Genomic DNA, 26,310 nt, shown 5'->3' on the forward strand with positions numbered 1-26,310 from the left:
CAGGGAGCCAGACATGGGGCTCAGTCCTAGGACCCCGGAATCACAACCTGAGCCAAAGGCAGACGCTTAACTGACTGAGCCACCCAGGTGCCAGAGGGTAATGACTTTTTTAAAAAAAGGTCCTCATCACAGATGTTTAGCATCTTCTTTAAGGTAGTCTGATAGTGGCCTCAATCCCAAGTCATCCCTATGGACATCTATGAGTGTAGTGATTATGATGTAAAATTATTTCTATCTGTGGGTCATGGCCACTGCTCTTCAAGGAAGTAAGCCATGACATGGTGTCAGAAAGTCACCAACAAAACCATTAGAAATGCCTGCTGGCCAAGAAGGCTGTGTTTACTGGACCTGAAACAGTACGTAGACTGCCACTTTGACTGTCTTGATGGTATCTCAGAACAGAGAAGTCAAGGAAAGGTGTTTATAGGGTTTTAGTGATGCATGTGGGTGATTTTTTATTTTTTATTTTTTTATTTTATTTTATTTTATTTTAAGATTTTATTTATTTATTTGACATAGAGAGAGAGAGAGAGACAGAGTGAGCACAAGCAGGGGGAGCAGCAGGCAGAGGCAGAGGGAGAAGCAGGCTCCCCACGGAGAAGGGGGAGCCCGACGTGGGACTCGATCCCAGGACCCTGGGATCATGACCTGAGCCGAAGGCAGTCGCTTAACCAACTGAGCCACCCAGGCACCCGTGGGTGATTTTTTAAAAAGAGAGTTTGACAAGAGTGAACCCCAGGGTCAGTTATGACTTTGGGTGATAATGACATGTCCGTGTGGGTTCACTGGTTGTACCAAGGGTATCCTGGTCCGGGATGTCAGCAGTGAGGGAGATTGTGTATGCGTGGGAACAGGGAGTAAGTATATGGGAACTCCCTGTAATTTCCACTCAGTTTTGATATAAACCTAAAACTGCTCTAGAAAATGAAGTTTATTAGTTAAAAAAATTTAAAAGGGAGTTTTGCAAGGCAGGATTGGGATAGGGCAGAGTTAGTTTGGATCGGGCAAAGTTATGACATGCTAGCTTTAAAAATAGTTTACTTAAATAAAAATTTAAAATATTTAAATAAAAAGTTTAATAATTTATTTAAATAAAAATTTTAGCCACTGGGTGGCTCAGTCGGTTAAGCATCTGACTCTTGATTTTGGCTCAGATCTGATCTCAGGGTGGTGAGATTGAGCCCTGCGTCAGGCTGTGTGCTATATGTGGAGTCTTCTTAAGATTCTCTCTCTCCCTCTGCCCCCACCCCTGCTCGCTCTCTCTCTCTCTCTCTCTCAAAATAAAAAATAAATAAAAATTTTATATGTTTAAGGTGATGATGTTTTAGTATACATGTACATAGTGAAATGACTACTGCAGTCAAGCTAATTAACATATCCATCTTTGTATACCGGAAATTTGCTGAGAGTAGATTTTAGGTGTTCTCACTACACGTGCATGCGAACACACATGTGCGTGCACACACACACACACAGAAATATTAACAATGTGGGGATATACTAATTTTGGATTGTGGGACCTGCCAGCATGAGGATCCTGAGGTAAGCTATTGGACTGAGTAAGTAAGCAGCCTTACTGGTTTACAGTCTTTCCAGAATATTTCCTGCAGCAAACAGCTTTGTTATTTTTGTTTGATCTCAGTATTCTTTTTAACACAGGGACAGGATATTTGACTCACTTCTCAAGGAGTGTCTTGAGTGTCACCAGATCTTTTCTGAGTCTCCAGGAAGACCACAGCCCTAAATCTCACAGAAAAGCTCTGGCAGTTGCAGATTATGCTACAGAGACTTTAAGCAACTTTGAAGAATGCTGGAACCAGGGAGTGTCAGGATCCACAGAGAGCGAATCTGTGATACTCTGATATTTTGAATAGCAGTCAATCGGCCATTTGCACTTTAGGAGTTCTTTGAGTTGCAAGAACTTGGAGTCTTTTACTAGAGTGAAATTAACCAGACTTGGAAAGGCCAGGGACTTCATAGCCTACCTAGTGGCATTGGAACTACAATCCTGGGAGTTGGACTTTCTCTTGATCGTCTTCTTTGCCTCTACAGCTTCAGAACATACAGTGTCAGTTTCAGGACACCTGGGAAATGTAGGCACTGGAGTAGAAAGGAACACTGAGTGTCACTGATCATTGATAAGGGAAGGGGATAGTATCCTGATAGTGCAGAGTAGTCCAGCGACTGAACAGGTTTTAGCAAACCTCTAATAGTTGAACTCTAGTTAGACTATTTTAATATTCCTCCCTCCCTCCCTCCCTCCTTTCCTTCCTTCCTTCCTTTCTACCTTCCTTCCTTCCTTCCTTCCTTCCTTCCTTCCTTCCTTCCTTCCTTCCTTCCTTCCTTCCTTCCTTCCTCTCTGTATTGCTACTTATCCTCAGTTTCCTAACTTGGAAAGTTGTACTTACCATTTATTTTCTAAGACAGTCTTTTCATTTTTGCATTTCTGAGTGAGGAACTATAGAGTAAACCTAAATTCATTAACATAAAGCCCCATGGGCTGTTTACAAGATGACTTGTAAACACATAGGTAAGCTTTTGCTAGTCTTGGACTTTTCTGTTTATTGTTCAGGCCATGAGATGAAGAGCCTACCATCATGTTTTCCACTGGGGGAAAAAAAAAAGTAAAAAACTCATATATAATCAGTGCAAAATTTTTTATTTGCCTTTCTGAGGCCAAATGAATACCTGTTTTCAGTTTGTTCATTTTGAGTTTTGTTTCTTTGGGCAGGGCGGGGGGAGTTTCTTTTAAAACGATTTTTATTTGTCTGACACTATGTTGTAATCATTCCTAAACCAATCCAGTTTCAGGGTCTGGGTGTTAAAATAGGGTCCATAGCTGGTTGATTGAAAAGACTGCTTGATGATTTCTCTGCACGGTTGTTTGCTCAGAGAAAAATGTATTTCTCGTTCTTTGTTTTCAAGGAGAAAGTAGTCTGCCGCACCTGTGGCACAGGGAATCCAGCTCACCTGAAATACTGTGTCACCTGTGAGGGGGCCCTGCCTTCATTTCAAGAGGTAGGTGGACAGCATGGACCAGGTGTCTATTTGGTGGCTGCTAAATGTCCAGTTTCAATAATAATGAAGAAATATAATCTGCAGAGGAGGGAAGAAGTAGGAGGTTGGAGAGACACAGTGAAGGCAACATTTCTAAATGTGGAGAGGACTTTATATATTCACCAATACAAAATAGTTTTCAAAGTCTTAACTCAATAAAATCAGCAATTTCTTACAATTTCATTTAATACCTTTGCACAGAAGGCTGGTGGGAGCCAGCGGAAAAGTAGACCCACTTGTATTTCATTCGCGGTCAGGTATGTCTTTACTGACTGGGCCATGCTGTTGTTTGAAATTGAGAACATGGTGGGTACCCACTTCTGGATTTTCTACCAGCCTATTTGGAGTATTTAAAGTGAAGGAATAAGAGTACGTGCAACTGAAATTGACGTTATTACCTGTCAGGGATGTAGTTGTCTCTGGGTCTCACCTATCAACAAAACTGTTTCAGGAACTATTACAAAATTGAATTTGCTTTCAGGATTTGATTTCTCTTTGAATGGTGTATCAGAGTTTGGATGTCGCAATGAGAGTATATATCACTGAAGTGCCGTAGAAGTAACAATGTGTATTCAGTCCGATAGCTTATGTCTTTTCTTTGTTTAGCAGCGTTAATATGAATGGAATAAAATACCTTTTCTTTCTTTAAAGCAATGTTATGTTTAAAAAAATCCACTTGAACAGTAGATGCATTTATTTTTTTAAAAGATTTTATGTATTTATTTATTTTTAAGATTTTATTTATTTATTTGACAGAGAGATAGAGAGAACAAGTAGGCAGAGAGGCAGGCAGAGGGAGAGGGAGAAGCAGGCTCCCCGCTGAGCAAGGAGCCCGATGCGGGGCTCCATCCCAGGACCCTGGGATCACGACCTAAGCCGAAGGCAGCCGCTTAACCGACTGAGCCACCCAGGCTCCCTTATATATTTATTTATTTGAGAGAGAGAGGGCACAAAAACGGGGGAGGAGCAGAGGGGGAGGGAGAGGGAAGGAGGAAAGAATCTCAAGAATACTCTGCTTTGAGTGCAGAGCCGGATGCAGGCTCAATCTCACAACCCTGAGATTATGACCTCAGCCAAAATCAAGAGTTGGATGCTTAACCAACTGAGCCACGCAGGCACCCTGAACAGTAGATGCATTTTTTTTTAAAGATTTTATGTATTTGACAGAGAGAGACACAGCGAGAGAGGGAACACAAGCAGGGGGAGTGGGAGAGGGAGAAGCAGGCTCCCCGCTGAGCAGAGAGCCCTTGGAGGGGCTCTATCCCAGGACTCTGAGATCATGCAAAGTGGAATGTGTCTTCTTTGTACGAATTTATTAATTGGTGAAGTTCATCGTAGTTTTACTCTTTGGGGCAAAAATACCTTATTCCAGGGTTTGCAATGATTTGGAGCTTTATCCCCCTGGATTCAGAGGGAGATTGCAGAATATAGTATTAATTTGCCTATTGATAAAAGCCATTGTGTTCCCCAGCGCATGCGCAGTGGAGATAAAGCCCCTCCTCTGCCCACTCAGAAAGGGGAGACCATTTCCTGCTCCAAGTGTGGTCGCAGGAATCGCCGGGAGGCTTGCTTCTGTGACTGGTGTGGATCCACGGTGGGTATTTTAAATCTGAGCTTCTTGGTGCCGAGGCCTCACCACCACCCTAGAGAGAGCCAGTTTCCTCCTCTTCCCCTGCCTTGCAGAAATCACTTCTTGGGATTTGAGTACTAGCACCTATTTACCTAAGAATCTGGGGACAGAGATAATTGATTCTGTTAAATTGAGAAAGCTCTGTTATTGCTGTTTTGCTTTGCATTTCTTTGAGGTTAAACTTTTTCAATCATTTATTGACTCTTGGTATTTCTTCTTTTATGAATTGTCTGCTTATCTTTAGAGAGACAGAAAGAGAAAGAGCACACCAGTGGGGGAGGGGCAGAGGGAGAGAGAGAATCCTCAAGCCGGTTCCCCACTGAGCCCGGAGCCCGACATGGGGCTCGATCCCAGGACCCCAAGATCATGACCTGAGCTGAAATGAAGAGCCAGATGCTTAACCCACTGAGCCTTTACCAGGCACCCATTGCCTTTTTAATGAAACACTTAAAGTCATTTCTTTGAATAAGTGTCGCATGTAAATAATACGGCAGGTTTCATGTGAAGGGTTAATCTCCCTTCTCATCCCAGGCCCACAGCGCCTATCCCCAGAAGCGATCACCGTTACCTAGTGTGTGTGTTCTTTGAGCCATTCAATGCATTAATAAGTAAACTAGTAGTTTCATAGAAACACTAATTCTGTTCCTTTCACCTAGCAATGTACCTTGTTAGTAACTTCCTCATTCTTTTCAGTGGCTCTATAACATACCGCCATCTGTATGTATCATGATACATTTAAGCCATCCCCTATTGCTGGACATTTAGGTTGTTTTCCAGCTATTTTCTCTAAAACCACAATCCTGCAGGGAATGGTCTTAAATATACTTCTCTGTGTACTTGTCCGTCAGGAGAATAAGGTCTAGAAGGTAGACTTGCAGGGTCAGGGGGATAGGCATATGTTATTTTGATGACTGGGGATCGTATGGTATGAGAATAATTTACATGGGAAAATTAGGACTCTAATATTTATGAAAGTGTGAAAATGTTTTCTGTCCTCTAGCCGGGCATTTCTGCTTGCTACTCTGTTTGCCCTAAATGTGGGGCCAGCAATCACCCATCTGCCCGATTCTGTGGTTCCTGTGGTATTTACGTGAAGTCCTTGGCAAGACTTAGCCTGGACAACAGCCTGGCTCTAGCTGCTGGAGAACTTGGCCCTTTTGCTGAGGTGAGGCCTCCACTGTAGGAAGCACTGGTGCCAGGGGGACGAGCTTAAGACTGAATTTGTTTCCTCCACCTTGTGGATCAACCCGACCCGGGGAAAGACAGCCGAAACACGTAGACCTTTCCTTTGGATTTTCAACTAGATGTGTAATTAAATTCGATCAATTTAGGCTTTAAACACTCGAGTGATTTCTTCAGAATTCAAAGATTTATCTATAGTAGATGGAGGTCTAATTGCATTTGCAAGACTAATAATATAAATAATGGAAATCAATACAATGTCATGAGGGAGAAATGGATTTAAAATACATGAGACAGGCATACTTCTTTTTTTTTTTTTTTAAAGATTTTATTTATTTATTTGAGAGACAGAGAGAGAGAGAAGCACAAGCCGGGGGGGGGGGGGGGCAGAGGGAGAAGCAGACTCCCCACTGAGCAGGGAGCCAGACCCAGGGCTCAATCCCAGGACCCTGGGATCATGACCTGAGTGGAATAAAGACACTTAACTGACTGAGCCACCCAGGCGCCCTGAGACAGACATACTTCATGAATTTCTTATGTAGCCTACCAGGAACTTTGCTCCTGCTCTTTTATATTTTAGAAAACTTACATCAAGCATATGAAATTGCTTTTGCCATTTATAACAACAGCACATAGTTTAAGGAAAATCTTACAGGATTATCTTCAGAAGGACTTAATCTCTAACAAGCTTGGCGTTAGCCTTTTATAAATTTCTCTAAGCTACATAAAGGGTTTTCAGGTTTCTTTATAGCTCTTCATTAGAAGAATTTGGAGATTGATAGTTATTAGAGAGAATGCACATGCACTCAGCAACTTTGCATTCATTTTTAGGGAGTTCATGGCCTTCTTAACCCAGACTGAGACTTATGGATCCTGGGGCTGCCAGTAGCCCATATAGAACCATATGCAAGTGAGACAAAGGGTTCTTTCCTCAGGACACTTGACTTCGATCTTTTGGAAATTGATTGTAATATACTAATTTTGTTAGAAAGACATTTTCTCCCATCTACCAGAAAAATTGCCCTAATAAATATGCAAATATATAATGCTCACCATGTGAATGGTATCCCTTTAGATGCAGTGATGGTGTGCAGTGCACAACCTACATAACGTTACATGATGGTCCCCCCAGTCCCCACATCCAGATGAAGGAGTATCTCAGAGAAAATACTGGTGACTAGTGATTGACTGTGGATGAGTAGTGAAGTCTATGTTCTATTGGATTGTAGAACTGAGAGATTAGATTTCTTTCAAGCCTCGGGCAGCAAGGCAGAGAATATCAGTTCGGTTGATTGGCCGAATTTGAGATAGTAAATGGCCAAGCAGATGAGGCTGGTTTTATAGATCAGACTGGGAATTGCTGGGGGAGACAGAAGCAAGGAAGGTGAGGCAAGGGCTGAAAACCTCTTTTTAGTTCAAAGTACAGTTTCTTGGAGATATGTTTACTTCTGATTAGAATTCTTTTCTATAAGTAATATGAAGAATTAATTAAATTATATTCTAGTATTTTATGTTTTCTGCCTTGCTCATAGCCCCGATCTGCCTGGCAGTCCCTAAATGTTCCTTTACCCAGACCTGATGCTGGGACTCAGAAGGACGTGGGCACACAGACTGCTGGCCTGTTCTACCCATCTGGCACGCTACTAGCCAAAAAGGAACAGGAAATGGCTTCTCAGAAGCAGAGGCAGGAGAAGATGAGTGACCATAAACCTCTCCTCACAGCTGTCAGCCCAGGAAGAGGTGAGGGAAAAGGTACACTTTCTTGTCAGTAGGGAACTCCGTCTTTCTTGGAAAGAAAATTGCATTTTTTCTTCCTTTAGATTTATTTCTATACATAAGTAAATTACATTGTTTTTCTTTAGGTAATTTTCCTCATAATATAGCTTTTAAACTTGTAGTATTCTGATGTTTTAATTTTTAAAAAAAGATTTTATTTATTTATTCGAGAGAGAGAGAGAGAAGGGGAGGGGAAGAGAGAGAGGGAGAGAGAATCCGCAAGCAGACTCCCCACTGAGCACAGAGCCTGACATGGGGCTCAATCCCAGGACCCTGAGATCATGACCTGAGTCGAAATCAAGAGCCATGTGAGCCATCCAGCGCCCCAGTACTCTGATGTTTTGATTCATAGCTCCATTGTCTAGTCTGTAAATCAAATAGCATATATGGATTGCTGTTATTACAGTAGAAATGTTGTTAGTCTGTGTCATTATTGCTATCTACCATTATCTTTCTCCTTTTACCATTCTAAAATTCACATAACAAAATCCACCATTTTAACCATTTTGAAGTGTATAGTTAGTGATATTCAGCCCATTAGGAGCAGTATAGAAGCATCACCATTCTGTATGTCCAGAATGTTTTCATCACCCCAAAAGTAGACCCAGTATTCATTTTGCAATCGTGCCCCACATCTCCTCTCCCAGGTGCCTGGCAACCACGAATCTTTCTGTTTTGATGGATTTGCTTGTTCTGGACATTTCCTATAAATGCATCTCCTGCCTGCACATGAGAAACCAGAAATCCAGACTCATGCAAAATCTCCCAAGTGTTAAGTGGTGGCAATGATTGAATTCAAATGCATTTTAAACCCTGTGCAGACTGCAAATGGGCACAAGGGAGCTTTCTGGAGTGATGGAAGTGTCCTTCATATTGATCGGGATATATACGCTTGCTGAAAATCAAACTGTACACTTAAAAGTTATTTATCTCAATATGGTTAATTTTATTTATTTATTTTTAAAGATTTTGAAAGAGAGATAGCGATAGCATGGGGGGAGCAGAGGGAGAGGGAGAAACAGACTTCCTGCTGAGCAGGGAGTCTGATGTGGGGCTCTATCCCAGGACCCTGGGATCATGACCTGAACTGAAGGCAGATGCTTAACCAACTGAGCCACCCAGGTGCCCCTCAATATGATTAATTTTAAAAGAATAAAAGAAAAAGACCCCATGTGTGGCCATCAAAATATATTTTTTTGAGATTCTGTACTATTCTGTGATTAGTCATGTGTAAAAAATAAACCTGGGAGCAAAAATGGAACTTATTCTGGTACCTAGTTGAGGTTCAGTAAGTAAAAACCATCACAAAGTTTGGCAAAGAAAAATAACCTGAGAATGCATGTTGCACAGGAACATTTTTCTTTCTTGGCTTCAGAAGAGTTATCCATGAGGATGGGTTTCTTGTTTTTCTTTAGGATACTGGAGAAAACAGTTGGATCATATCTCTGCCCACCTCAGGTCTTATGCTCAGAACAACCCTGAATTCCGGGCCTTGATTGCAGAACCCAGAATGGGAAAGGTGGGTGAGCTCTGGATGGAAGTTCCACTCCAGAGAGTCCCATGGGATCAGGCCGCAGATGCCCTCCACTGACTTCACCTGAGACTGCACTTTGCTTGGCTCTTGTCCCTTTCATGTCCTGTTTTCCACACTTCCTTATGTCCTTCCCCGCAGGCGCTGCCTTAACAAATCGCTTGCACACGAGCCTTGTCTCCGAGTCTGCTTCTGGGCACCTGACCTAAGACAGTAAACTGTGAACATTCCATGCTTTTAGATCCCACATGCTATGGAGACTCTGGTGCTCAGAGCTAGAAAACCCAGAAGAGTTTAGTCTTGCCAAATTGTGCACTTAAATCCAGTCTATGTTAGCAGCAATAGTAATCATAAGAGTTGCCATTTCCCGATGCACTCACTAGGTGCATTGTGTTCATCAGTCTCTAGCGCTCATAACAAACCTACAAAGTAGGAATATTACTTTTGCAGCAGTTTTTTTTTAATGGCCACAAATTCATTGGTAGTCTTCCCTTCAAAGAGTGGAGTCAGTGTCTTCTCACCTCGAATGTAGGCGGGCTTGTGGCAGTTGGGCTCACAGAGTGTGGTGGCAGTGATGCTGTGGGACTCCTAAGGTGTGGTCCTGCGAGGCCACACTGCTTCCTGTCTTACTGGGCATGCTCCCCTCCAACAATCCTTCTTGGAGCCCAGCCACCCTGCTGTGAGAAGCCCAAGCCCCATGGCGTAGCCACATGTAGGTGCACCCCTCTGCAACCATAGCTGCACCCAGTCCTCAGGTCAGCCTGGCTCAGGAGCCAGGCAGACGAGTGATGAGAGTCCAGGTCATTCCAGCCTCCGAACATGCAGCCACCTCTAGCCATTTGAGTTTTCCCAGCTGAGGTGTCAGACGCGTGGAGCAAAGACAGTCTATCCCTGCCGTGCCCTGTTGGAAGCCATGAACTTCATAAAATGGTTGTTTAGTGCCACTAAGTTAGGGGTGGTTTTTTTTACACTGCAGTAGATAATCTGAACAAGCCTTATTTGACACCCAGGAAAACTGGCTCAGAAAAGTTTGGTGACCTGCCCAGGATTGCACTGATGGGTCTCGGGGTATTCAGGATTTGAAGCAGGTCTGTCAGACCCTGAGCCCCAAGCTCTTTCTCTAGAATTACCCCATCATTATAAAGAGCTCTGTGGGAAGATCTCTTCTTCCATTTGTATGACACTAGAAGGAACCTTTGAAAATCAGCCTGTTTGATCCTCTGCCACCAAATAGGCCAACATTGAAGCTATTTCATTGTCAAGTACTGTTCAGTTTCCTTTGATAATCTATTTTGGTGGCTTATTCATTCTTTGGCCTAACCCAGGGGTCTGTAAACTATGGCGTGTGGGGCAAATCAGGCCTGCCACCCAGTTTTGTAAATCAAGTTTTATTGGGTCGTGGCTACATTCATTCATTCACTTATGGTCCATAACTGCTCTTGTGCTACAACGGCAAGCGCCATATAGCCCACAAAACCTCAAATATTTACTATCACCGCCATATAGCCCACAAAACCTCAAATATTTACTATCTGGTTCTTTAAGCATTTGCTGACCCCTGTTTGATTGAAATTCCTCCGGCTACTTACAGAGAAAGCTACTCAACTCTGAAACTGGGCCTTTGATTGCCGAGGCCTGGCCCCTCAGGACACCCAGGTGATGACATCCAGCCAGGTGGCTTGATTAAATTTAAAGTGTGTCTCTTTAGAGAGTATAAATTTGGGCCTTGCTTTCTCATCCAGTCTGGCAGTCTCTGCTCTTTGATGGGAACGTTAATTCCGTTCATTTACAATTTATAGGATTATAGATATGGCTGGATTGGTGTCTGCTATTTTGTTACTTATATTCTATCTCACTTAGCTTTTGTTCCTTTGTTTTTCTTTTCTTGTCTTCTTTTGAGTTCATTAAATATTTGATTAAATTTACCGTTTAACATCTCAGGATTTCTTGGCTCAGGACATTAAGCCCATGTGCGTGGTTGTGAATTCTCTCCAATGCTTTTTTTAAAAGCTTATCTCCGCTACTGTCCATGAGGATGGCTGTGAAGTTAGCATTCGGCTGAATTATATTCAAGTATCCAACAAGGTGAGTAAAACCTTTAGAAGCTATTCATTTGAAAATCGACCACACTAGTAAATTGTAGCTTACACTCTATCAAAGTGCTTCTGTGAAATCCATAGAAGGCATAAATTCCAAATGTTGTAAGACTTGGCTAAAGGCCAATAATTTCATAGAAATAGATAAATAACTGTACTGAACCTCAGAGAAGCCAGGTCTCGGGCACATAAAGATGTAGTAAGAACAGGAATAATTACCCACCCTATCAGTCCTTGGGTTCTCAGGCATACTTATACGCACCAAAGTCTGAGTATAGGTGAAAGACTGACAAAAATGTTTGCCTGTATGTACTTTCACCTATTTACCTATAAGAAACCAGACGTTGTGGCTCTGCCTCCCTTGGTCTGCCCTCTGCTGTGGTGACTGGAACTCTGCTACAGTGCCTGCAGCGTGTGACAAGCATTGACTGGTTCATACCGGCAGCTGTAGTTTCACTGGACCAGAAGTCAGAATATACAAAAGAATAAGGAATGGACTGAGAAGATGGGTAAAGAAGGCAAGAAAAAGCACGGGGACTAGTGTCTATCAGGCCCTGACCATGTACCCAACAGGGGGCTAGCGGTGTCTTGAAAATTAGGACAGGCACGTGGGCTCTGCCTAACTCAGAGGCTGGGAAAATGCAGTCCACTGACACACACACAAGTGTTTTGAAGTCAGGTCAAGCACTGAATGCCATGTTGTCAATTGTGTGGCTACAGCAGAACTTGGGTCAGGGAGGTACATGAGGAGAAGGGGAGTGAGGGACACGAGTCAAGGCAGGGGGAGGAGCTGAGTGGTCATACATAAAGTCTAGCTTCAGCCTGATCCATGAGGAGCTCTGAAGTGTGGCTCACACCATGAAGTTGTCCCAGGTGAGGCAAGGAAAGGAAGGACGTAACCTCTAGAGCAAGGCAGCACCCATCTGTAGAGGCAGCTGGCTAGCTGTGAGGTGTTAGCAGCCCACCTGGCAGCTGGGAGGGATATGCTAATCAGTTAGTGGAACTGGGTGGGCACCAAGAGCATCTACAATACGCTGTCTATCAGATAGAAGTGGAGTCATTATCCCCAGGTTTAATATGTTTTTTCTTAGCCTGTATGTTCTAGTGTTCAGGCAGTAGCAGGTGGTTCCCTGTGGTGGGAGACGCAGCCACGTGAGGGTGGGACAGGATGCCATGCTGTGGAATGGATCCAGGTGGAATCACAATTCCAGGTCTGGACTGTGCATCATCTATCCTAATTTTATAGACCTCCATTTTCCCTGTTTTACTTTCCCAACATCCCTTTGAGGTAGGCCATGATATTTCCACTTTACAGGTGAAGAAACTGAGGTACAGAGAAATTTAGCCACCTTCTTCCAAGGTCCCTGAGCTAATAAGTGATAGAGTCAGGGTTCAAACTCTGTAGCCTGAGCTTCCCCATCTTGCCACTCTTATTCCAAGACATGGAAGGGTTTGAAGCAGGGGAAGAACACCATTACTTATACATTGTAGAAAGGTGACTGGAGCAACCCACGTGGAAGGTGGGCTGGCAGGAGCCGGTTGGGAATCGCTTGCAGGGATCCTGGTGTATGAAGAGGGGGCTGTGGCTATAATGACAGAAAGGAGGGGCCAGGCTGAGGAGCCACTTAAGAGGCAGAACGGACGAAACGTCCCAGTGAGGGGATGTCCAGCTTCTGGCTTGACTATATGTGTAGACAGAGTGGTCGTTAATGAAGAGAGGAACAGGTTAGCAGGGAGAGCACTCCTTCTGTGGGGACACGGCAGCCTCATCAGTCACGGTGCCTATGTTTTTTCTGTTGCCCAGAACCTTTACCTCAGCAAGGCCATGGATTTCAGCAGCCACTTTATGAGCAGTGTCACCAAGGGTGGTGATGGGCCATTTGGCAGCAGGTCCAGCTTGGGTGAGTTGTACCCTTCCAGTGATTTTAAAACAGTCGACCAGGAACACACTGACCTGGCAAGGACAGCAGGGAATTGCTTAAAATTTGCCAGCCCAACCACACATCTTCCTTTAATGTTCCAGCCATTTTATTCTTCTGGCGTCTCTGAAGTTAGAAGTGAGATTTTTGAAATCTTTCATAGGGCTTGGGGAGATAGGTTGTGGGGGGTGTTTTCTTTTGGGCTTAAAAAACCGTAGTCCCCTTTTTTTCCCCTCCTTCCCAGTCATCCTCTGGTCCTGGACTGAGATGAGTGGCTTTAGGAGTCCTTCTTGAGAGGGTCAATAAAATAGACATTTCTATACAAGCCATTTTATTCTTCTGACCTCTCGAGGGGCATGATAGTAGGATAGCTCTTTATATGTGGGAGTGGCAGGGGGGCATCGTTTTAGTGCTTGATTCTGTCATTTCAGTGAGTGACTACAGCCAGAGCACCTCAGACACCACTGAAAAAGTCAAGAGGACAAAGAATTTCAAGACCAAAAAGTTTCAAGAAAAGGAGCAGCTCACAGTATGTGTACTCCTTTGTCCTTATAGCTGTCTTCTTAGGCCTGTCTGTTGAATGTTTTACTTTGAGATTTTTTTTTAATTTTACTTCATTTTATTTTATCTTGTTTATTTTAGTCCATTCCATTCCATTTTTTTAATTAATTAATTAATTTATTCATTTTTTAAAAAGACTTTATTTATTTGACAGAGAGAGACGGAATACAAGCAGGGGGAGTGGGAGAGGGAGAAGCAGGCTTCCTGCGGAGCGGGGAGCCCGATGCAGGGCTCGATCCCAGGACCCCGGGATCATGACCTGAGCCGAAGGCAGACGCTTAACGACTGAGCCACCCAGGCGCCCCTCATTCTATTTTTTAAAGTAGGCTCTATACCCAACATGGGGCTTGAACTCACGACCCTGAGATCGAGACATATGCTCTACTGACTGAGCCAGCCAGGTGGCCCTCCTTTGAGATTTTTTAAATGGAAGAATACTTTTTCATTTTCTGTTCCTTTTTTAGAAGTGTATTTTTATTTTATGGAATCCTTTAAAATATGTCGAGATTATTAATTAGAATTATTTTAAAGTTCTTATTAGTTCCCGGAATCACCTCTGTTTCCTCTGGGGTCAGTTCTGTCTGTCTTGTTTTTGGTTGGTCTCAAATATGTGATGATCCTTGGTTGCCAGGTCGTGTTGACAAGTGAAGGGCTGGTTTGAGTAGTGTCAGTGCCTGCCATGGGTGTGTGGGCCTCGGGTCCCCGTGGGGATGGATGGGCACGCTGTGGGGCCGGCCTCCCTGGAGGGTATTTGGGTGGAGGGCAGGAGAAAGCCTTGGGGTCCCCTAAGCTGCCTTTCCTCTGGAGGTGAGGATGGTGCTGTGAAGGGCTCTAGCATATTTCATTCCTGGATGGAGCTGTCCTTCCTTCCTTATTCTCCTTCCCTGTGTCTGTCACAGAGATCTGGGCTCTGCCCTTCTTGGGCCCAGTACTCCCAGGAGAAGACTTTGTTAGGCAGATCATGAACTCTCTGGAAAAAAAGTTACCAGGCTTTAAGCAGAGAGCCCAGGAGAGAGAGGAGGCACCACTCATCTCAGCCACTCACCAGCAAAGCCCTTTCATAGAACGCTCATGAATCCAGCCTGCGCCCAACACTGGCCCTCCTTGTTGATTAACTCAGCTTCTGCAGGGCTCCCTGGACGGAACAGACTACTATCTCTGGCATCTTCAGCTGGTTTTTCTTTGGTTTGTTTTCCCTCTCAGCCAAATTCCAGCTACTTCCAATCTTTGGAATTCCTCACAATTCCCGATCCACTGATGGCACCCTTCCAGAGTTTCCCACAGCTGTTAAGAGTTTTGTTTTTCAAAAATACAGGCCATGAACACTGAACACTTTTAACTGGAGCTTTGGAGAAAGAGACAGTGGGTGCCCTTGTTCAGCCACTCACCTTGCCTTTCAGTCAGTCCTCTTTGGCTGTAGTAGGGAGGACAGATGTGCTTAGCAACAAGCCCAAAGCCTGGATCTCCCCCAAGATGAAGATGGGCACGTGTGGGTTCTTTCCTCCACCTTCCATGGAGCCAGGCCCTCAGGGCGCCCTCAGGGGTGTGTATACTGGTGTCCAGCTTGTATCATGATTTCTCCAAAGGCAGGTGACTTCTCGCCTCATCTTGGGTTTTCCCACCACATGCTTTGCATCTCATAAACACCAATAAATTTGGGAAGAAGACCTTAGAATTATATTAACATGTATTGTGTATAATTCCTTGCACTCTTGGCCTTCTCTCAGTTTAAAATATTGAGTAGAAGAGAAGTATAGCGTTGCATAAACTTTAACAGTTTTGGAGACTACACCCACTTACACTGTATGTGATCCAAATCTCCCCATTGCTATGTACCTTTATTTTCTCATTTGTGTTTAGGGGATAAGTATCAGACAAATAATAACAGCATCCAGTGGTTCACTCATTCAGTGGTTATTTGGAGCATACATATACCAGGCACAGTTTTCAGTGGTGAAAATAAATCATGAACAAAAGCTATAAAGGTCTCAGACCTCATGCGGGTGACATTCTAGTGCATTCTAGTATAAGTTTCCATAAGGAATGGAATTCAGTAAGAACAAATGTGCCCCCCCAGACTTTCTAGGGGTTCACTTATTAGAGTACCTTGTTCCAAGCTAATCACCTTAGAGTAGGGGGAGGAAGGGACACAGCCTGAACCCGGGATCTTCTTCGAGAAGGCTCACAGGTCTTGACCAATGTCCTCATCCTAATGGCTCCCCAGAAAGACAGGAGGGGGTAGATATATTATTTCTACTTTACAGACAGGAAAACGGGAGTCCTGGGACCAACCACCCCAGGTCACCCTCAGATCCAGTGGTGGAAACATACTGAAAGCAATGTCTCCGGCTTTCTAGACTGTCTCTTCATCTTTAGCCTTGTAGCAACCAGCATTTGCAATCCTTTATGTAAAGAAAGATTGCATAGAAAGGGGAATTTCATCACATTTTGAAAACAGAGCATATAATAAATTCTTCAGATTTCTGATGATAGGTGAGAGCTTTTCCTTCCCCCAAACAAGATTCGACTTTATCAGTTCACTCATGCCTCAGGTGAGCACATTTTCTGAACAGTCATACTTAGGCTGATTCTGAACACTTTATAAAAGTGTGCAGAGGAAATATTAGGATTCACCTGGTTGCGTTTCTTAGGAATATTTATTTCCTTTGTAATAAAACTAGTGTGGGGTTTCTGGGGTGGTGAGGTTTCTCATTGCATCCCTGTCCTTTATAAAGATAAAACAGTGTCAATGTGGTATCCTTCCCCGAGACAAGGTTTCGGAGACCAGCAAGATTTACATTAGCTAGGTTTTTTTTGTGCTGCTGGTGTAGAAGACCACACACACGCTCACACACACACACACGCTCACACTCACCTGTCCCTGGAGCTCAGAACTTAACCTTAGAGAGGAAGTGTTTGCCTTGGGAATTGGGTCTGGGCAAGGGGGACAGTGCTATTTCATGGCGGTGGAAATGACCTTGTGTAACCCTGCAGCCTGAAAACAGGCTCCTGCTGAAGGAAGTCGGACCTACAGGGGAAGGGAGAGTCTCTGTGATTGAACAGCTGCTTGAGGAGGTAAGTACAACTCAAAGAACAAGTCTCTCTGAGGATTTCAGCCTTGCATTTCACCTGTCTCTTTCAGATGCAAGTCTTGTTCAGTATTGTGATAACCACAGTGCCATTTCATTTAAAACTGCCTGGAAGTGGACTAAATGGCCAGTCAAGAACTTTTCAGTAATTGTTCCTGGTTGCTAGTTTTTATAGCAAAGAGAAAAGTCATATGAGCCCAAATAATGTGCATAAAGGTGGACAGAATCCCTGGCCTGTGACCCCATGTGACCTTCATGTTTCCTAAAGAAGCGAGGCTCGGGGGGTGCCTGCCCCTCCTGATGGGGGGAGCAGAAGTTTTATCACCTGAGTTAGGGCGGTTAGATCTTGGGTGTCCTGATTCTCTTCTCTTTTGATGTAAAGCAGTTTAGTTCCAGCAAGCATGTGTGTTACACTTCGCAGGATGGCAGCTGCATGCTGCTGAGAGCAGGGTTTGCGGCAAGTCTGTCCTTTCCCTTATGCTGCAGGGAGCAGACCCCAACTGCAGGGACAGTGAAGAGCGACCCGTGATTACCGTGGCTGTTGTGAACACGCGCCCCGAAGTGATTCCAGTTCTCGTGCAGAGAGGAGCAGACACGGAGCAGCGCTGGGGCCCGTAAGTAAGACGCCATCAAAGGAGAGTCCTGGCATGGCCAGCTGCCGCCTCGGGGCCCTGCTCTAGCAGCGTCCAGCCACACGCACGCCCCGATCCATTGGCACTGCTTGGGAACCATCTTAACCCATTTGGGCCTTAATAAGAGACTTCACTGCCACTATTTTTCAAACCTGGGCAAAACAAAAACTTTTTAAGTGGATTATTGGATTGCTGAATTTTTTGTAGCTTTTATAAATGATGATAAATTTTGTTAGCTCGCGAGTTTACACTGAGCGGGGGCCGGCAAATCCTTCACCCTTGGGATGTTAAGCCACATTATTTTCATCATGATCTGAACTGTTGAGTTTGCTAAGAGAAGAGCGGGCCCAGTATAGTCCCTATGGAAATGTAGCCATGAAGTTACTGTACAAAGAAAACCTTATCCGGTTGTCTCTGGATGTTGACACACTGGGGGTGACACTGCACATCCAAGTTCACTACATGATCTGGTGCCTTGGTTTCCCCAGCTGGGAAGTAGGATGGACAGATACCAAGTCCTGTTGGGTACTTCTGTCACTTCCCTGGTCTCGGGCCTCTCCTGCCTCTTGACCTCTCGCAGCCTTGGGATTCTGTTGTTCTCTGAAATTACTTTGGAAACGTGGGGTGGACAGTTTCTTGAGGACGGGTTCCACATGTTAACTGCTAATAGCCTGCCAACCAAGTTGCCAAACTGGGAGTTCTCTAGGGGTCCTGCAGCCATCTGACCCTGCTGCCCCTTGACCTACTTCTGAGACCAGATCGAGGCCCGCCAGGGAATCGTGCTGCTGAGTGTGTCAAGCCAGCACGCAGAGCCAAAGTTAGATAGCTTTGCTTCTGTTTTCCTCTGTCTCAACTTTTCCTCCAGTGTTTTTATTCACAATATATGCCAGTTAATTTTTCTGTGTGCACTGTTATGTTTCTGCCCAATAGGACAGCTATATCAGGTAGACACCACCTCTTTTTAGTTTTATTTTAGAGCAGAACCTTTGGCCCATTTGGTGGACATATTTGGTGGCTGGAATTTACTTGTTCACCTTTCCCTGGGGTTCACATTCTTCATACTCTGTCAGCTTCTTCATTTGTCCCACACTTGGGTTATCATTATTCATAAAAATAATGCCACCATGTTTGGCACGAAGGTGTATTTTATATTTGTACAATTCAGACAAGCTTTTCTTGGAGCACTTATGTATAATGTCTGTGGTTGATACAGAATCTCTTGAACAGATTTTGAATTGATGCTTATGAGAAGTCCCGCTGAGAGGAAGAAACTACTCTGGACTACTCTGGACATGGAACAGATTACCTGTTTTTCCTTGCTGTTCCTCAGTTTCCATTCTTACTTCATTACCATTCTATAAATTGACATTTACCCACACGTGATCTCTACTAAGTCTAACTCTGCGGTTGTACCATCTGTCTGAACGGTGTGTAATAGCCCGTTGTCACTCCCACTGCATTAGCATGGTTAGCAGAATCTAGCTCACATGGAGGGGGAGGGAGGAAAGCTAGACCAGAGCCCTCCCTCAAAATAGAGCACAGAGATCTCTTCTTCCCCTTTAGTTTATGCCAGTAGAAGAAAGCAGATTTCTCCACTGAGAGCCAACTCTGCTGTCTGCTTTATATTTGTTAGTTCGAAGTGTTTAGACCTGGGTCAGCCTGGCCTCTACCCCCTGGCTGGACCTCTGTAGATCCAGGAACATGACCTCAGGACTCCATCTATCCTACTGCTCCTCAGGCACAAGCCATCCAGAGATCTGGCTTTCCCATAAAAAAGGTTCAGTGAATTGTTCCTTAGCAAACAAGGATTAAAAAACTCTTCCTCACTGCATTCCCAGCTTGTTTGACTAGTGGAGAGAAGCAGCGTAGGTGGTCTCTACACCAGGTAACTTCTGTCCACTGGCTTGGCAGGTAGCAGAAAGCCCCTCCCTAGTGTTTCTGTTTCCAATGTTTGTCTCTTTCCTACCAGAATACACTCATATTCAACCCAAAGGGATGGCTAAGGAGAGGTACACATCCTCCACCAAAGCTGATTCCTCTTATTGGCAGATTTCAAGAACACAGATTCAAGGTCTCGCTAAGAGATGGGCAAAGAGAAGTGCCATTTGCTTTTGGACAACAGCTACCCTCCTTCACTGGCAATTTCAAACATTCTGTCTCTTAGTTCTGCCCCAGTAGCCGGGAGGGGTGGATGTAACCATCAGTCTGCTTCTTAGAGTTCAACTGTGGAGAGTTAGTCTATTGGGTAATTCATGATTTACAAAGAGAGAATGTACCTTCATCTACCATGATACTTAGATTTGAATAAACCGTTTGAGTAGTTTGTGCATTCATAGTAGAGTTTCTTTAAAACACAAATTCACAGAACACCGTGGTGTACCTGCTGTACAAAACACGTTCTGGAAGGTCTGGTGATACAACACCAAGCTACTCAGAGGAACAGACTCACAGGTATCGCCTCTGCTCTGAACCGAAGAGGGTGTCCCCTCTAGCGTCCTTGCCCTGTTGGAGTCAGAGCAGTGTACAGAGTTAGAGTCGGCAGTCACAATTCATTACTTCCCCAGACTGAACTGTGGTTACACAGAAAATCCAGCCATGGTGCCCCCTCCCCACCTCATAAATGGAAGGTGCGCTCTGCTCTCAGTTTAGAGGGGGTTATGAAAGAAGATCATGCGTCTACTCAGGAGATGTGGCAACCCCGGAATACATATAAGTTCTAGTGGTAAATGCCTAATAAAGACCCAAAGACCATGAGGGGTGAAGCAACAAACAGTTGTGCTACCAGGGAGAAAGGAAAGACGAAAGGTAAAGGAGGGTTGGCGTCATCGGTGTGACTTTGTCCGCGGCCCACAGCATCCTGCATTACAACTGCTTTAACAGGATGATTTTCTCCCCCCCCAAACAGGCTCCAAAATACAGCTCTTCATGAAGCAACTCTGCTTGGCCTGGCAGGAAGGGAGTGTGTCGCTGCTTTACTGCGGTATGTTTCCGGCCTCTGGGGGAGACTTCTGAGGGCCCCTGCTGACCTATGATGCTTTCAGAAGGCCCTAGTTCCTGAACAGTTAACCCTGTGAATGACAGCCACCATCCCACTGTGGGTCCCCAGCACTGAGGGCTCTTAAAAGCACAATGAAGATGTTGTCCCCCCACCAAACATACTTGGTTGTAGGACTTCGATGCAATGGGAGCCAATGGGTAGGATTGGCAATTGAACGTGTTGAAATCACAGAGCCCCTCAAAAGGTCTCAGGGTAGAGCCTCCTTTGAGAGTGGGGGTCATAGTGGCCTCTTGGGGATAGGTTTAGGAAGGTGGGGCCAGGAGGCTCCCAGACTGGCCTCTGTGTCAGGGAAGAGCCAGGCCCTCAGGTTCAAGTGCCTGAGTTCTTCTATTCATGCCCATTCCCTTGGCAGATGCAATGCAAGCATCCAAAAGAAGAACATGAATGGCCAGACACCGTATGACCTGGCTCTGCAAACTGGGGATGATGTCGTCACCTCGCTCTTTGCTGCTAAGCTCGGCCTGGATGACTCTTAGACCCAAGGGCCTGCACAGGACCATCCAGTTCTGGCTCTTCTTTGTTTCTTTCTGAGATGTGTATTTGTGGTTTGAGAATTGAGGTTGAGAGGAACTCATAAGACTTTTTTTTTTAATATGACACTGTAAGCCACCATGTGGGCATTTCCCAATATGCTGTGAATGGTGACAAACTTAACATATATTTTTTTAAGGTTTTCTTGCTGCTTATTTTAGAATTTTCTTTTAAATTTATTTTCCAGGGGACGCCTGGGTGGTGCCTTTGGTTAAGTGGGCAACTCTTGGTTTTGGCCCAGGTCGTGATCTCAGGGTCCTGAGATCAAGCCCCGCGTCGGGCTCCATGCTCAGCATGGAGTCTGCTCATAAGATTCTCTCTCGCTCTCCTTTACCCCTCTCCCTGAACTTGTGCAAGCGGGTGCTCTCTCTCAAATAAATGAATAAATCTTTTAAAAATTTTAAAAAATAAATTTGTTTTTCAGTAGATAATAATTGCACATAATTCAAAGCTAAAAAGCATGAAGTGTTATGTAGTAAAAACTCTGCCATCCCTGTCCCACAGCCACCCACATCCCCTCCTCAGAGGCACCAATGATACCAGTGTCATCTGTGTCCTTCCAGAAATAGTATAGGATTATATAAGCACATGTATATAATATATGCATCTGCACATAGAGGGTTTACACAAAATACAAATATAGATAACAGATATGTTCTTTGCCCTCTTTAAGACAAGTACTAGCAAACCACACACTCTTCCGATGTGTTGCATCTTGTTCTTTTCCTTAATATATCTCGTAGGTGGTTCCAAGTGAGTACATAAAGATCAAGTTTATTTTAAAAATGTTGTTTCTGATGTTGAGCTCATCAATATTCCTATTGTTATGGTTTGTTCTTTGGTTGACAAACAAGCCTTGAATCAGCCATCTGCAGGAAATGTGTCATTTTGACTTACGTCTTTTTTCAGATTGTTATTTCAGTCCTCGGGTGATAGCGCTGCAGTCGTGCAGTCCCTAAATAGTTTCTGTTGAAGTGTGTTGTTGGAATATTTATTAATTCTGAATGATTAATTCCGCACAATAAATAACCGACTTTGCTGAGTGGTTGCTGTCATCACTACCTGCACTGCTTTCCTGTGGGAGCGACTGTCTGCAGTGGGGGGGCGGGGCCAGGCGCAGAGTCGCTGGAAGTGATGCCCCCACGCGGGGTTGGGGGGCACTGGCCGGCCCCTGTCGCACTCGGCCGTCTGTGTTGGGGGCTGCGGCATGGTAAGCAGGGTCCCTGAGTCGGGGCGGTGTGCACTGTGTCAGCTCAGCCGGTGCAGTACGACCCCGCCCAGACTTCTCTGGCGTTATGGTTCGACGCAGGGTGGGCCGCAGGAGTGACGGCACGAGGTTCCAGATTCCAAAGGCGGAAGCGAAGTGCGGCCCTCACGCTAGGAAGGTGGGTGAGGGCCCCAGATGGTGCTGCGGCTCACCCTACAGGCTCTGGGTTTGACACTCAGGGAGGAGGGTATGGAGTTCAAGACCATTTTGCCCAGAGCTCAGGGAACAGGGGAGGCCCCTCTGGGAGCTCTCAGGGGTAACTTCCATGCCCTGAGTGCGGGAAGCACATCTCCACTGTTCCTGGGTTTCCACGCTTCCCTGGGGCAGGGCCTGCCGTTGTACCTGCGAGGCAAAGCGCACACCCGACATCTACCAGGGCTCTTGCCTTTCGCTAAAGGCCACTGCCAGCAAAAATCCCTTTTGGGTTTCCCTCAAGCCTCATGTACAGAGCGAACAGGTGGCTCAAGATGCAAGAACATAGGTTCAGATCCAGGAACTCTCTGATGAAATCCTGGAGGGTTATGTAAAGCATTATATAAACATTGAACTCCATGTTTTCAGGAAAAGTAAAGTTAAACACATGTTACAGGCAAGGCCTTTCTGATTTCAAAATTCATGTTATTTCTTGTCCTTCGTGACGTTTTATTTTCTTTTCCTCGGGTCCCTGTATCAAGGCTTGAAATGGGAGCAGAACCGCCATAGTGATGCTGAGTAAGGGGTAATGAAAGGGACCGGACTGCATGCAGTCGTGGGAATGAGTGAGTGAGGCTGGTCACAGGCCAGGAGCCCCTGTACCTCAGCAGGGCCGCAGTGGGGAAGGAAAGGTGGGTGCCGAGAGTGAAGAGCGAGGACAAACCGGAACCTGTGGGCCCAGTCTCCCTCCTCCCTCCTCATGGTCACAGGTGACCTGCAGGAGACCCTGGTGCCCTTTGGCATGGAGCTTGTTCCAGGCATCCCAGGCTGGGCTCTCCAGAAACAGACTGAGACAGCTGGGGATGGGGGAGAAGAGGATGCGTGTTTATGGGGGATCAGCCCTTGTGGAAGGAAGAAGGGGGTGGTACGGCAGGAGACATCAACACAGACACAGCCCCCACAAAGCTGCAGCCGGCCCTTGGGCAGGGCGCTGGGGGGGAGGATTGCCCATCATCCCGCTGTGCCCGGACAGCTGGAGCTCAGTCACCGGACCACCACTGCCCCAGGAGAGCTGTGACTTCAGGCCAGGCAGCTCTCTGCTAATGACTGGAGGCAGTCTGCTGCCCTTCCTGCTGCCCGCATTCCCTATCCCCAGGTAGTCAGCGCTGCCCTGAGGGGCGTGCGGAGGATGCCCCTCTGTGTATACCACGGAGTGCACGGCATGGGTCCCTGACCCAGGCTGCCGGAAGGGGGAAGTCTGGTGGGAGCTGCCCCCACCCACCAGCCAGCCAGTCCCGGGATGCCAGGGAGGGCGGCAGTGACACTGACCTCAGAGCGCCCACCCTGCAGGCTCAGTGGTTGATGCTCAGGGTGCCGGGTGCTACATGGAGTGACAATTAGCTGAGCATCCGGTACCTGGTGGCTCAGGCCACGGCGACCTCCCTGCATCTGGATTCGCTGCAGACTCCTTCTGAGGCTCAGCGGCAACTCTTGGAGGAGCCACCCTCACTTTGTGGCTTCATCCCACATCCCCACAGGGCTCTAGTGGCCTTGGAGTTTGCCAAATTCCCCCCACTGACCATCCATGTGAATGAATTCCCACGTGTTTATTGGCCAGTTGAGTACCTTATATTTTTCTTATTGATTTGGAGAAATATATCCTCTAGAATCAGAATATTTTCTAGGATCTAGAGCAGCAGTATCCAGTAGATATATAATGCCAGCCACATACATAAGTTTTCTAGTAGCCAAATTTCATTTCCACTGATTCCCAACTTACTACGAATCCTGATGGGATAAAAACTGTATGTTAATGATTTTCAGCATCCATTAAATTGATTTTTCCCCATGAGTGAGTTGCACTGATAGTGTCTTTTTAAATAAAGCCTTCATTGCTGGGATAAATATAACACATTCTCACTGAATTCCACTCCCGGATTTTATTTGCTAACAATCTGCTCAGGGTTATTATGTCTTTTTATTAATTGAAATGGAACTCTATTTACTTTTGCTATTTGTTTTGGAACCAGGGTAATGCTAGACTCACAAATGTTATAATCTTCTATCTTTTCCGAGTATTTTGGAGTGCTTTATAAAACACAGGAGTGAAATATTTTGTGCAGATTTGGGAGAAGGCTTTCAGTATAACTCAGGGTCTCATGAGTTGTAGGCATAAATCTTGGGGCTCTGTATCAGTCAGGGCTCAGACGGAGAAGCAGGACTCGCAGGAGATGTGTATCAAGAGACTCACTGCAAGGGACGGGCATAGGTGGTTGTGGAGGCCAGCTGGGCAAGTCCCCAATCGCAGGGCGGGTGTCAGGAAGGGTGGGCTGGCACTGCTCAGGCACGGCCGGCCGAAGCTGCTGCCTACCAGCAGAACTCCTTCTTCTCCAGGGAGATCTCTTTCCTTCAGGGCTTGCAGCCCATTGAATCAGGCCGACCCAGACCTGCTAGGATGATCTCCCTTTCTTCAAGTCAGCTAAGAACTTTAATCACAATACAAAATACAGTTCTGGCAACACCTAGATTAGTGTGTGAATAACTGAGGACCGGAGCCCAGGCAAGATGACGCATAAAAAAAGGACCATCACAGCCTCTGTTACAAAGTCATTGATTATTGATTCTTTCTCCTACCCCCAACTTGAATAAAATCGATAATACACACACATACATTTTGTGTCCTTTTTTTGCATAAGGCTACACATTTTTTTTTGGCCAGTTGCCTGGATTTTGGGGTCATACAATTTTCATCATCCTTCTTTTGTGTTTTTATATTCAGATCGGTTGTTAACTTCTCGTTTGGCCGCCACTATTTCAATTTGTGTGAACGTAGAGCTGCTCGGAGTAGCAAGAGCCTCACTTCCTGCAAATGCCCAAGTAGTGAGGGCTGAAGATAACTTTCTGGCAAAGCTGAACCCCTTTCTCCCCACTCCGGCCCACCCGGTCCCCAAACATGTCCTCAGAGAAGGACCAGAGTGACCCAACATTCATGTCTGCTTTGCTATCAGACCCCTAACCCACCACCAGGACCCTTCCCAGGATAGGGGAGGGGGGAGTTACTTTAAATGAGGTGGCCTGGGGGTTCCTGGGTGGCTCAGTCGTTAAGCGTCTGCCTTCCATGATCCCAGGGTCCTGGGATCGAGCCCCGCATCGGGCTCCCTGCTCGGCAGGAAGCCTGCTTCTCCCTCTCCCACTCCCCCTACTTGTGTTCCCTCTCTCGCTGTCTCTCTCTCAGTCAAATAAATAAACAAAATCTTTTAAAAAAATTAAAAAATAAATAAATAAATGAAGTGGCCTGGAAATAGACAGAGGTCGGCTCAATCAGGAATCACCTTGAGTTTTAAAAAAAAACATTTAGTGGATATGAATCTAACACTTATTATTTACTGTAATTTTTATATAAATGGCAGTTTCCAGGCCCCTGATCTGGGGTCCCCATGTTTCCAGCTGGGTGGTAATAAATGGTTCAATTTTTAGATTAATTACTTCCAATGCAGTTAGAACCTCAGAAATTCTACTTTTTTTTTTTAAGATTTTATTTATTTATTTGAGGGAGAGAGAGAGAGCAAGAGAGAAAGAGAAAGAGCATGAGTGGGGAGGGGGGAGAGGGAGAAGCAGACTCCCCACTGAGCAGGGATCCCGATGAAGGGCTCGATCCCAGGACCCTGGGATCATGACCTGAGCCAAAGGCAGATGCTTAACCTACTGAGCCACTCAGGTGCCCCAGAAATTCTACTTCTGACCCCAACTCTCAACATGAAAAATTTTATTCTTCTCTCCTCAAGCCCCCTCCCCCACTTTATCCTGCATCTGCTCAGTAGAAACTTCCTTCCCCCCATCAAACAGAAG

At 45.4% G+C, this 26,310-nt stretch overlaps 1 protein-coding gene across 1 annotated transcript in view; it reads left to right on the forward strand.

Moving 5' to 3' along the window:
• The window catches only part of DZANK1 (double zinc ribbon and ankyrin repeat domains 1), a 61,665-nt gene extending 39,561 nt beyond the window's left edge, over positions 1 to 22,104 (forward strand). The window contains 12 exon segments of the mRNA XM_078056876.1: positions 2,926 to 3,018; positions 4,529 to 4,651; positions 5,688 to 5,852; positions 7,402 to 7,609; positions 9,061 to 9,164; positions 11,187 to 11,261; positions 13,077 to 13,173; positions 13,623 to 13,720; positions 16,747 to 16,827; positions 17,328 to 17,455; positions 20,379 to 20,453; positions 20,884 to 22,104. Of these exon segments, the coding sequence (XP_077913002.1) occupies positions 2,926 to 3,018; positions 4,529 to 4,651; positions 5,688 to 5,852; positions 7,402 to 7,609; positions 9,061 to 9,164; positions 11,187 to 11,261; positions 13,077 to 13,173; positions 13,623 to 13,720; positions 16,747 to 16,827; positions 17,328 to 17,455; positions 20,379 to 20,453; positions 20,884 to 21,007 (1,371 nt within the window). The 3' untranslated portion in view covers positions 21,008 to 22,104.
• The last annotated feature ends 4,206 nt before the right edge of the window (positions 22,105 to 26,310 follow it).

The sequence above is a fragment of the Halichoerus grypus genome, chromosome 10 (assembly GCF_964656455.1).
Source record: "Halichoerus grypus chromosome 10, mHalGry1.hap1.1, whole genome shotgun sequence".
NCBI classification, from domain to species: domain Eukaryota; kingdom Metazoa; phylum Chordata; class Mammalia; order Carnivora; family Phocidae; genus Halichoerus; species Halichoerus grypus.